Source organism: Misgurnus anguillicaudatus, chromosome 24 (assembly GCF_027580225.2).
Source record: "Misgurnus anguillicaudatus chromosome 24, ASM2758022v2, whole genome shotgun sequence".
Taxonomy (NCBI): domain Eukaryota; kingdom Metazoa; phylum Chordata; class Actinopteri; order Cypriniformes; family Cobitidae; genus Misgurnus; species Misgurnus anguillicaudatus.
Genome location: NC_073360.2, coordinates 17198316 through 17211988, shown reverse-complemented (window position 1 = coordinate 17211988; position 13673 = coordinate 17198316). Strand labels below are relative to the sequence as shown.

At 37.6% G+C, this 13673-nt stretch overlaps 2 protein-coding genes across 5 annotated transcripts in view; both read left to right on the top strand.

Moving 5' to 3' along the window:
• ncam1b (neural cell adhesion molecule 1b) overlaps window positions 1–4182 on the top strand; it is a 126369-nt gene extending 122187 nt beyond the window's left edge. For 3 of the 4 annotated variants that reach the window (XM_055196268.2, XM_055196270.2, XM_073863238.1), the window contains 2 exons: window positions 473–1072; window positions 2911–4182. In XM_055196268.2, coding sequence (XP_055052243.2) covers window positions 473–1072; window positions 2911–3019 — 709 coding nt within the window. In that variant the 3' untranslated portion in view covers window positions 3020–4182. The remainder of the gene's footprint in view (window positions 1–472; window positions 1073–2910) is intronic. The other variant, XM_073863239.1, reaches the window with a different exon arrangement.
• Window positions 4183–6935: 2753 nt separating this feature from the next.
• Window positions 6936–13673, top strand: part of zbtb16b (zinc finger and BTB domain containing 16b) — a 72484-nt gene continuing 65746 nt past the window's right edge. The window contains exons 1-2 of the mRNA XM_055196267.2: window positions 6936–7381; window positions 8651–9930. Coding sequence (XP_055052242.1) covers window positions 8702–9930 — 1229 coding nt within the window. The 5' untranslated portion in view covers window positions 6936–7381; window positions 8651–8701. The remainder of the gene's footprint in view (window positions 7382–8650; window positions 9931–13673) is intronic.

The window sequence follows — 13673 nt, the reverse complement described above, 5'->3', positions numbered from 1 at the left end:
TTCACCACTATATATTATTTAACATCTTGGAAGCAGACATATACTTGGGTAAAACACGACGAAAGAAACAATGCAATATTTTGCACAGTTTGCTGTCAGTTTACAGATAAAGCAAAAAGTTGGTAGCCTTTTTTCATTGGAACATTTATATTTGACTTTTGAATTATTATTGTTAAATATGTGACACTGATATTTTTTAATTGGGGCCAGTGAAAATTGTGACTGGGCCAGTATTAAAAAAATTCTTTGCATTGAGCCCTGTTATAATGAATTGTAATTTTTAAAATTATTAAATTTAAAAATGTAAGTGCAAAAGGATTTTTTTTACAGTACACATATGCAATACTGTATTTAAATCAGTACTGCATACTGCAACCATGTGACTGTTAATGATTTAGTGTCTCTTCATCAATGTCTTCACTCTGTCTCGAGATCACTCGTTTGTGTCTCTGTTTTCTTCCTCTTCTCACAGGCAAGTGACGGAAACGTCCGCCGCGATGGTGGACTTGCCTCTGTCTGTGCCTACTAACTCAGACACAGTCACTGACACTTTTGAACTAAGCCAGAGCAGCCCTGCTAGCGAGAGCACCACTCTCACCTCCAGCATCACAGCCCCTCCCCCTGAGCCTAACCCCACCCATACATCACCATCTGATAGTAGTACACCCAAAACTCATACAAAACCATCTTCATCTTCTGACCCTACAACCGATGATACTCTTCTGGTAGACCTGGGTGATGCCTCAGAACAAGCACAAACTGAGGTTCCTCCTGTAAACTCCTCAGAGGAACCAGTACCCATGCCCCCTAGCCAGGCCAATTCCACTCCCATCGTTGTCGAAACAAACTCCACAGATAAAGCGTCAGAGTCATTGCCGTCTGTTCAGAGCCCATCCCATGCCAGTTCAAATCCCAGCAGCCCACAGGGTTGCGCCACTATCCCCTCAATGAATCATGATCTTCAGATTGATGGAGAACTCCCACTGGCTCCAGACACAGATCTCCCCCAGGATGGGTCACATGCTCTGGGTACAGCTGGATTCAGTGGGCCATCTGCTCCGGGACAGAGCGAGTATGGGTTTCTAGATGCTGTGTAGATGTTTTTTTAGTTTGTGTATGTGTGTGCCCACTATATGTTTAGTGTTATCTCACTGCATGTGGTCAACTAAATCAGTGAATGTGTTTTTGTTCTGCAGCATTGGCAGTTTAACAGTTAAAGGTCACCTAATATTAGAAATTCACGTTTGTTTGAACATAATTGTGTGTCGCCTGTGTGTGTACACAACCACCCTAAAGATAAAGATCTGCCCACTACTTTTTTTAAATCCCCGTAGAAACCTCAATACTCTTATGGGCGATTCTCACGAAATCCAGATTTAGAAGGTGTCCAGCATCAGAATTTTTAAAAAGCACTTTTTTGCACATATAAGATTAAGGTCTGAAATTTCTATAACCATTATTTTTAGAGGATTTAAAAAATATTTTTTAGAATTATTTACATTTTTTAGATTATCATTATCAAAATGTATCATTACCGCAACATGATATTACATTAAATATATGCATTTACAAACTCATGTTTCGGTAATGAGAACTAAAAAGTTGTCTAGGTACTATGACAAACAAAATTTTAACTTTTATCTGGAGAGAAAAATTAAGAACTGCTTACCTGGTAGCCATCTTGAGTGTCACAGTCAATTATGTCCCTTCCAACAATTTTTTTGAAAATGTTAGTTCATTGAGGGCTTAAACAATCATTGAAATTGTTGCAGAGGATGAGAAAATTGGTCTTGGACACATTTATATTCCTTATTATTGTCTCTACATTTACCAATGATCATCAAATAGCACATGTTACTATAAATGTTTGTAGTATAACATGCACTGAAGCTTTTTATTTTTTAGATCCAGTCATGGACACGTTGCGGTAATGAAAATTTTCCCCTTAAATGTGGAAAAAAAAATTAGTTTGTATGATGTCATTTGAAATCATGTGCAAAATCGTATGTGAAGAGATGTTTGTAACTGTATGCTTATTATTTTGATACTCTTACTTTGCATTTACTTTTTTTATAAAAATGTTTCATGACACATCATAAGTCTAATTTCGCGAAAATCACCCTCATGGGACAAGTATTTGCTCCGCCCACAACCATCTAAATACCACAGTTAGATCATAATGTCTATTTTAAATCCTTACACAACTCATTACCGTACATACCTTATGAATAATGTAGTAATGTGATTGTCATATTAGGCCCTATTAAAGGTGGGGTGCACAATCTCTGAAAGCCAATGTTGACATTTGAAATCGCCTAAACAAACACGCCCCTACCCCAATAGAACATGGACCTACTTTTGATAGACCCGCCTCACACATACACAACCCAGGCAACGATGTTGGTTAGTAGACACGCTGCTTACTGCTAATTGGCTACAAGTGTGTTTTGGTACTCGGTTCGACTCCCTTTGTGTTTTTCAAAAATCATGCACCCCGCCTTTAACACCTTGTATCGAGATGCATGGTTAAGAGTGACACAAAAATGGGCCTTTTCACATGGTATAATAAATGATCTATAGGAAATTTGGAGTCGCATGCATGGGGACACCCGAGACTTGATCTTGACAAATTGCCATATTAGGTGACCTTTAATGTAGAGGAAAAAAATAAATATAATAATAATAATATTGTGATTGTTTACTCACCCTCATGTTTTTCCAAACTCATATGAATTTCTTCTGTGAAACACGACGAGAACGCCCCAGTCCACATTTACTGTAACTGCAAGGAAAATGCAACAAGTACTTAAAAAAAATCGGTATTGGGAGAACTTCATACAAGCTTGGCATAATATAAGGGTCAGTAATCTCATTTTGAGTTAAATATTCATTAAGTGATCTCCGTCACAGGAAAGTCCTGGATGATGAGACGATTGCGACAGGAAACGCGGAGTTAAAGAAAGCAGGAGGAGAACCCAACGCCGTCTCGCAAACAAACAACACTGAGAGTAAAGCATGAGGACGGCAGCATCATGATGAACACGTGTTCATTTAACAGTGCCCTTAATACATTTTCTCAACTAAAAGGTGTATATTCTGTTACTTAAATATGTATGCCTTTTCCACTTATTTTCTGAATAAACTTCCAGATGTTTCGGTTTCAGGATGGACATCTAATTCATATGATTACAATGTGTACAGATTTTTTCTTTGTCGTTCTGTCATGATGATTATTTTAACAGGGAATCAAATTATTCAGGAGAAATATCTTTGCAGTTATACAATATAAAAATGTATATGATTTGTCCTATTTTTATATTTTGTGTGTTTGAGGGCTAGGCTTGATTCATTGTTGGTTTTATATTTTATTTTATGCGTTTTATTTACACGTAACTGTAAAGAGGATAATGGACTGTAGACAGCCAGTCAACAAATATCACGGTCACATACTTTGTTATTTGACAAGGTCCGGTAACAAATTTTCTTTTTCAACTTTGATTCGTTTATACAATTACCATGTATTTCTAATATTTGCGATTTATACATCAAGTCATTTTTCCAAACATATTCTCCAAAAACATGGAAACTGAAATATCTGCTCATTTTTATACTGTTTACCTCTGGAGAAAGGGTGTGTTTTACACTGTCAACTGCAAGCTTGTGCACTGTGATTGTGTTATCGAATTGTTGTGTGTTTTTTGGAAGAATATCCACATAGCTTTGTAGTCAACGCTGATTGTCCTTTTATATAACAACATGCATATTGTTAACAGTCCTGTGTAAAACAGGAGGATTAGGACACACAACTCTGACAGAGTCTTCGCGACATCACTCATTGCATGACCATCTGCCTGCACGTCTGATGTTAAACAAGACTGAAGTGTGCTGCCTCACTAGTCAGTGCAGAAATGCTCAAGATGTTATTTCTGGGTGTTTTATGATTCCTAGGCTTTCTATAAAATTAATGTTTTGGATTATAAAAGTAAAGGATATTATCTCTGCCCACTGTGCACCAATTATTCTGTTAAGCACTGCCATTTTACCTCCTGAACTGTCAATGGTTTTATGTACATGGGGATTTGACCAATGAAATAAAAGTATGATGGGTGTGCTTTAAAATAAGAACATGTTGTAAATTGTGTTGTTCTAACACATTTTAATTAAACTCATTGAAACACGAAAGATTCTCATTTGATGGTATATTTCTTGTGTTTATGCAAACGTTCACTGTGTAAATGTTTCTTTTGTAGTGGATTTACTATATACAGGTATGTCTAGATCAGCAAACTGTATAGGAACTATAAGGCGAAACGGTACCACACCGAAACAAAACAAACTCATAAAAAACATGATTAGAGTTACAGAACCATGCAGAACAGTTAGTGCAGACTATACAGTAAACATAGTGTGTAGAATAATACAGTACAATGTAAAATAGACACAACTAATTATTAAAAGTAAACGTGACAATAAATAATCATGCATAAAATCATTTGTTGTCATATTGTTTTATGGCAGTTTGAAATATCGATCTGAATGTGATCCTTTACATTTATGTTCTATTGTAACCAAATTTGTTCCAAAAATATTTTTTACTGTTGATAATGTAAATTTTATTCATAAATGTGTTTTAAAGGGGACATTTCACAAGACTTTTTTAAAATGTAAAATAAATCTTTGGTGTCTCCAAAGTACATGTGATATTTGAGCTCAAAATACCATATAGATAATTTATTATAACATGTTAAAATTGCCACTTTGTAGGTGTGAGCAAAAATGTGGCGTTTTTGGGTGTGTCCTTTAACATGCAAATGAGTTTACTTCTGCACTAAATGGCAGTGCCGTGGTTGGATAGCGCAGATTAAGGGGCGGTATTATCCCCATCTGACATCACAAGGGGAGCCAAATTTTAATTATCTATTTTTTTACATGTTTGCACTTTGCAGAGAATGGTTTACCGAAACTAAGTTACTGGGTTGATCTTTATCATGTTTTCTAGGTTGATAGAAGCACTTGGGTCCCAATTATAACACTTAACATGGAAAATTCAGATTTTCATGATATGTCCCCTTTAATTTTGCTTTTATGATTTAAAAAATATAAAATACAGTATGTCCCGATGGGGTCTTTCCAGTGAATCTCTGCCATTTCTACCACTGGTTACTTTTATAACTACATATAACTCAATAACTACAGCAACACAATATCAACTACTAGAAATATAAATTAAGCAAATTGAAAAGTTCAGTGTCAATACAATAATTGTGCTAATGAAAAGAAGCAGTTTTCTGAATTATCAGAATTATGTGGCGGTTTGCCGGACAGGGATTAGACTAGTCCTAGACTATAATAAATGTAATAGCTGTCCAAACTGAAAACGACTTACACTAACATCTTAAAATACATCAGTGACCTTTGTTTTGCCTCAAAATGCACGCCAGTAATGTTTTTAGTAAGGCATTTTTGTTAAAACTAGATATATTTCCTAATTAAAGTTATGACTAGTCCACACTGTAAAAAAAAAATCAGTAGAAATTGCAGCTGGGTTGACGGTAATTTACAGTAGATTTAAATGTATGTTATTTACTGGCAACATTTTGTTCAAAGCTAGATGAACATTTAACATTTACAAGTCTTTGTCTTTACAATGTAAAACTAAAAAAAACAGCATCGAGCAAAATGTTCTGGGAAACAAAATGTGAAGCAAAAGGTTGATGATGATTTTTGTTTCCCAGAATGCTTTGCATGAGGCTGTTATTGTATGGGTTTATTCTGTAAAGATAAAGACTTGTTGATATTTAAAATTTATTTAAATTTGAACAAACTCTTGCCAGTAAATAGAATAAATTTAAATCTACGGTAAATTACTGGCAACCCAGCTGCAATACCATTGTAATTTCTACGGATTTTTTTTTACAGTGAAGCTAATCCCTGTCTGCGAAACCACCCCTATATGTTTATATAATTACCTTAACAAACAAACAAACAAATAAAAAAAAAACTTAAAAATGTCTGTTAATTGAAATTAAATAAGATATATGCCTAAATATTAATTGCAAAACCAAAAGACTTAGCAATAAACTTAAATAAGTTTAAGTTGAGGCACTAAAATTTATAAAAAAAAAACAAAGACTAAAATAATCCAATCTGAATTAAAATAAATAAATAATTAAAAAAAAAACTAAAAAACGACAAATGGTCATAGCAAATATAATAAAAAATTAAAACTGAATTAAAATAAAACCTAATAAAAACTGTAAAAAAATAAAGACAAATGGTATAGCAAAATTGATATTTTTTAACTGAATTAAAATAAAAAAACTAATAAAAACTTTTAAAAATAAAAACAAATGGTGTAGCAAAATTGCTAAAAATGAAACAAAAGTTGACAGAAAAAAATCAAAACTTAATCCAGTATACTGTACTGTACTGTATTTCCTTCCTACTGTATAACTTTTAAAATCAGAGAACCAATCTGTTACATTTTGATCAGCAGGTGGCGCTATTTTACTATATGAGCCTTACATATCACTCTGTGAAGCATGTTTCTCTAAAACTACGTGACCGCACGTGCCTCATATCAACATTCTTGACATTTATTATGTGTACAGAATGTTCCTCATTATAACGTGTAAGGAATCTGTGTCACCTGTCAAACATGTTTCTGCTTATGTATAAGTGTTTTGCAATAACCAAATAAACCATGCTGTACTTAACCTAACTGGTTAAAGCGCACAAATATTTGGCACGATGATACCACTCTGTGCAACAATAAATAAGACATAATGTGATGCTTACTCACCATGTTCTCACTATGTATAGTAAACAGTATACATTGACGGAATGTTGTAATTACTACAGAGGCTAATTATACTACGTACATAAAGTATACTACAGTCTTTTTGAAAGCAGTGGGAGATTACCTAAGACATCCTTACTGTCGGGGTGCTTTGTGCGAGGGTTTTATTCTCATTCATTCTTTCTAACGTTACCCTTCATTCATGGACCAGCTAAGCTCTTTTTAACGCTCTTCATGCTCTTCAAAGTTAAAACCCGTGTAAACGGGCTAAATTATTCAAAGTTTCTTTAATTTTTAGTCATATGTAAATGATGATTTGGGGTTTTCCTTCAACTCGAGTAACACATTAAGCTTTCGGTACCTGTTTCCTCAGCAGCCCCATTCAGTACCACACATTTAAACCTGCGCGTCTCCGCGTCTCTCGACCCGCCTCGCAGAAAAGCGCGAGCCATTGCGTTGACGTCAGAGCGATGATGATGATTGGATTCCGCGCGGCGAGTCTAGTGCGCGTGAAGCGGCTCTTGTGAACCTCAGTATGTCGATGCCTTAATAACAAGTGTTCAATTTACGCGCCACTTCCAGGTAAGTCGAAATAACTTCACCGGGGAAACCTCAATGCCCCTTCTAGCTAGTGAGTCCTGACTGACTAAATGCTTATTACTTTGTTAAAGTGGTGCAAAGATTAGTTAATGCTAGGGCTGCTGAGGATGCAACTTGTTTGTTGTCGTTTGAAATATGGCACGCGCGTAATTGTTTAGGCATTGTCATGCTTATGCTTTTACGACAGAGTGTAAGTGTTATGAAAATTATTTCATTTAAAAGACAAACTGACGTGCATGTTGCTGGTCAGTGTGCTTAAGCACAAAACTTGTCAGTCAGGTAGGATCGCGGGTGCTTGACCGCGCATCTTTGATGCAGACTGTTGCGCGAGGAAACATCAGACGATCGTGATGTTGTCGCTGTCTCGGATCTTTTGCTTTTTCTCTTATATTTCGCATGCGTTATATTGTTGCATATATGACTGTAAGTTACTGTGTAAAGATTTATTTATCTGAATTAAAGGCTGAGGTTATAAGTCAGCGCTCAACCTTTCCATGAGTCGTGAAGGGCAAGGTTTTCTTGTTTTCTTTACATCCATATCGATAGTACATCGATAATAAATGTGTTTCTTGTGTTAAGTGCCAGCTTTTTAAAACAATAGCAGATGCGCTCACAATATCGACTGCACGCGTACACGCATGAAAACCTGACGCTTGGGATTTGACGTAAAGCGATTTTGAATACTTAAAGTAAGAAATCGATACTTTATATGCAAATTTGATATGTATTAAGATATTATTAAACTTAGGTCTATGATAAATAATTAAGAAAACACAGTTTAACATGTGGACCATTACTGTAGCTCTCAGGTTTCTGAGTCCAGTTGTTAATTTTGTAGTGCGGGTTTAAAACAGAGATGCATTTCTTGGCACGAGTTTCGTTTCCTAATATGTGTCTCGGTGTTAATAGAAACAATAAAAAATAAATTAGCCTTCTCCCCCTTTGAAAACTGTAAATGTACGTTCTCAAGCATGTCTTGAATGTTGTTAGTTCAGTTTCACCTGGCAGCTTTCCATTACTATTACTGTGATTGCATAACACTTGTTGCGAAGATTTGTTGCTGCCTCTGTATGGAGGTTAAAAACAACACCACTTTACTCATTTCCAAAATATTGAGTTAGCTGTTTGAGTGATGATTAACGTGACTTGTGTAACTGAGATGAATTGATCTGTGTACTGCACATTATTGCAACAGGTGACGTAGTGTATTTTCTAATTATTTTTTTTTTTAACACTGAATGACGTTCACAGGAACAAGAGGGAAAAGCAAACCCGTGAGATGGTACAATAAATCAAAAAGTAATGGAATTAGCTAAAATGGGTATGATTCACCTCCAAAACCCCGGGCACCCCACAACGCTCCTGCAGAAGGCCAACCAAATGCGGCTCTCTGGGACATTGTGTGATGTGGTCATCATGGTCGACAGCCAGGAGTTTCATGCCCACAGAACCGTGCTTGCATGTGCAAGTAAAATGTTTGAGATTCTGTTCCACCGCAACAGCCAACATTACACTCTGGACTTCCTCTCACCAAAGACCTTCCAGCAGATCCTGGAGTACGCTTACACCGCCACGCTCCAAGCCAAGCTGGAGGACTTAGACGACCTGCTATATGCAGCAGAGATTCTAGAGATTGAATACTTAGAAGAGCAATGTCTGAAGATCTTGGAAACCATCCAGGTGTCCGAAGAAAACGACGCAGACGTGAATATGAACGAGAACGGCACTGATGATGTCGACGAACGTAGGATCAAGTACCTTAAGAGTACATTTATTTCTAAAAAGCATTCCGTACCGGATGGCGGCTACGGGTCCGCCGCCCGCCATCGCCTGGCCCTGGTCAGCATGGTCGACAAGAGATCTTCAGAATCCACCCAAATGGGTGTTCCGGCCATCAGCCCGACTAAGGATGCCGTAGAGGGCCTAATGAACATCGGCCCATCCATGCTTGTCCGAGGCAACATGCCACAGAGCTTTTCACATACCCATGGCAACTCATCTCCACTGCTAGACAAGATTAAGACAGAGATGATGCAGGTGGATGAGGAGTTCCAAAATGAAGGAAGCTTTCCCCGGAACACGGAAGGCGGCGGTGAATCTAGGCAGCACCGGGACACTCCTGGAACCCCTAGCAGAGGCAGCGTCATCACCAGCGCCCGTGAGCTCCACTCGGCTGACGGTTCTGCGGATTCTCAAGTAGACAATGGCCACGCAGGCCTGGTGAACATGGCCAGTCTGGCCGATAGACATTTCGCATCGTTTTGCTCGATACCGTCCAACCATAAAAACGAAGGCATGCTGCCCTTGCCCGTGTCCATGGCCTCGTCGTTGCATATGCCGTCCTCCCTGGCCATGTCGATGGATTTCAGTGCGTATGGGGGGCTCTTCCATCAGAGTTTGATTCAGAGGGAGTTCCTGAGCAAGTTTGGGGATTTTACAGCAAACGTGAAGCACGAAGCCCAGAACCAGAAAGAACGATGTGAGGTGTGCGATATGGAGCTGCCGGATAATGAAGCTGCCGAACAACACAGGTGAGCAGTCATTAAGGCCTTTTTATTAAGTTTGAATGTTGTTAAATTAAAGGAGTGGTATGTCATGATTACGTGCTCATTTTTATTTTAAAGGCAGGGTGCATGATCTCTGAAAGCCAATGTTGACATTTGAAATCACCTAAACAAACACGTCCCTACCCCAATAGAATCTGGACCTTCTTTTGATAGACCCGCCCCACACATACGCAACCCAGGCAATGATGTCGGTTAGTAGAACCCCCCTTACTGCTGAATGGCTACAAGTGTGTTTTGGTACTCGGCCCGACTCCCTTTTCCAAAGTGTTTTTCAAAAATCACGCACCCCGCCTTTAAAGGAATAGCTTATCTTAAAATGTCACATTTACTTTCATGTCATTTTTAAGTTAGAATTTCTTCCATGGCCCCTCTTTTATTAAATATCAAACCCAAAAATAAAAAAAAACACTAAGGGGCGGTTTCCCGGACAGGGATTAGACTAGTCCTAGACTTAAACACTTTTAAGAGCTCCCCAAACTGAAAACAACTTTCACTTACAGATCTTAAAATACATCAGGGCCCTTTGTTTTACATCAAGATGCACACAGGTAATGTTTTTAGTAAGGCATGTTGTTTAAAACTAGTTATATTTCCTAATTAAACTAAGGCCTAGTCCTGGATTAAGCTAATCCTGGTCCGGGAAACCGCCCCAATATGTATTATAATATTGGTACCAAATGACCTTGGTTTAGTATTTTCTTAACTGTTCAGTGTGTTTAGAGCAGATTTTAAAATATTTTTTGCATTTGGGTGAACTATTGCTTCAATCTAATAAATGCTGGGTTATTTTCAACCCACTGTTGGGTCAAAAAGGGACAAACCCAGCCGTTGGAGTAAATTAACCCAGAAAATATTTATATTTGAACCCAGCATAGGTTAAGTTACCCAACTGGTTGGGTTCGTTCATTTTTGACCCAGTGCTGGTGTTTAAGTGCTTACTTCCTCAGTTCTGGTGACAATGATGGCAAACAGGTTAGAAACATCTGCCAGTTCAACAAACTAAGCTTTTATTTGATTTGTGAAATGGGGGAGGTTTTTCTGTGCAGAAAATGAGGGCTGCTTAGCCCGGCTTGACCCTGGCCGTCCCTTCATAACCTCTGACTTAACTCTGTCAAAATGATCAGCCAGAACAAATGGGTTTGAGGACAATAAGCAATATTCTCTATTTCAAAACCAGCATTATCTATATAATCAGGTGTGTTTGTTCATTTTATGACATAGGAGGCCATTATATGGCTTTAAATCTTCACTCACTGTCAAAACTATTTTTACAGGTTTGACCTGATTACAAGGTTGTTCCCAGATTTTTTTTCTCTGTAGTTTATATGGTCAACCCACAATTGACCAGTCAAAATTCAAAGCAGATAGTAATTCCAGTTATATTGGTTCAAGGCTTGAATGACAGCCATGCAGTTTAAACTTGGACTTTCAAACAGTAGGTAGTGCCTTATCTCTATTTATCAGAGTGGAAGATAACCTAGCACCGCTCTCCTTAGTCTCTGTGGTAAAGATGGTCTGATAGTGACTCTACCCTTCTGTCAGACACAGATAAACTGGCCACACGTTGTGTGTATTGCGGCGCACCTGATACTCTTTCATTCATTCCCACAAATGCTGAACCCAGTGACACCGGCCCAGGTTTCCTGTCCGAAGCTCATAACACATACTATCAGATTTTCTCTTTTCCATTGTGGTGCTTTCAACACTGTGGTGGTGCTTGTAACGGTTTCCTTTTTTACCTGTACTCTAATAATGCTTTTAATGAATTTAAGCATTCGATAGAAAGCCTTAGTTTTCGACATTAAAATTTTTTATCTTTTGCCAAAAGCAGGTAAGTGATTAATTGGGAGGATTCCCGGACACGGCTTAAGCCAAGTCCCAGATTAAAATATGTGTTAGAGCTGTCTTAACTGAAAATAGGTTGCACTGACATATCTACAAATATATCAGTGCCATTGTTTTATCTCAAGATGCACACAGTTCATGTTTCTTGTAAGGCGTGTTTGTAAAAACAGCTTAACTAAGTTCTAGTCCTGGCTTAATTGAAACACTGCCTGGGAAACTATGGCTGTATGTATTATAAGTAATAAATCAGAGATAAGGATAACATTATAGGAGATTTTGGAATGCTAATACAATAATCATATGTACACACATACAGTAGGTCACTGGGTCAGCCGGCCACTAATATTTGTTCATAAACTCAACTCGCCCTTTTCTGGTCTGTGAGCGGTGACAGATGTTAAGACTTTCAGACTGGAGATTATGAAAGCCCAGGGGCCCCATGGGGTCATTGTGGTCAGGGTGAGAAAATCCAATGCCAATAACAGTTAAACTTTTGCCCCATTTGCAAAGAGGCCCTGTAAGTCATGAATCTTAACCTGAACACGTGCGCAGTCTTCTGGAATTAATCTAAGAACAGCCGTCTATCCATCTATCTATCTATCCATCTATTCTTTATCTATCTTTAGGTATATAAGACACACATATGAGGAGTAGGGCTGTCACGATAATGAAATTTGGTTTACGGTTAATTGCCTTATAAATTGTGGCGATTATGGCGATTAATTGCCTTTTTTATGGCTTTGACGATTATGACAATTAGTTGTCTATTTTATTGCTTTGACATTTAATTCTCATACATTTTTTTCTTTGTTTATGAAATAATTTTCACATATTGTTGTGATTATTTAAAAATTCAATATTTTGCAAGGTTTACCTGGCAGTAAATTAATACACCCCCTTGTGTTTTCAGAGAGATGTGCAATCATTGCGGTGATCTGAAATCATCACGATGTGGTCAAACAATCAAGTTGAGACAATTATTTAATCATTGCGACAGCCCTAATGAGGAGCTCAGATGTGTATAATATATATATATATATATATATATATATATATATATATATATATATATATATATATATATATATATATATATATTGCATCTGAACGTGCCGCACTTAGCACGTTCAGATGCAAAACGTGCTAAGTGCGGCATGATTTCTTGTTAATAAGCGTTTTTTTAAAGACATAATGGATTCTGCTTAAAAACCAGTTTTTCTGAATGGCCTGAGGGGGGGATTAAGTGGATTTGACGTGAAAATATTTGAGAACATATAGTACATGTTAAAAGCATTCAGTTAATATCATTATCTCATTTTGACGGAGGTGGCGTTTATATAACTCTTTTATAAATATATATATATATATATATATATATATATATATATATATATATATTTATTACAAATGTAATAGTGGTAGGCATCACAACAGTGCAACAGACACAATGCTTTGGATTAAGACCTCTGACAGCCACTGTGCCCGGTATTGGTCCTTTCATGCATGTCATTTCTGCCCTATGGACAAGGCGAGGAATGTGCTGCTTTCCACCGAGTGGATTTAATCTGCTGCTGATGTGTACTCACAGTCCACCGCGGGCGGCAGGCCGACGAATGATGCGTGCAGGGGCTCTAGGGACACAGATCAGCTCCGCTACTTAGAATTCCCTGGAAGTGGAAGATCCGAAAGCGCTCGCACTGGCAGCGGTGCACACGAGCTCTAATTAGATCTTTTGCTATAGAGCAAATGGAGAGAGAATGAGATACAGTGAGAGGTCAAGCCAAAAAGAACGAGGGAGATGGAAATAGAAAGGATCGCTGTAAAACCCAATTGTTACTGTAGATCAGAAAAAGTCTTAGGAA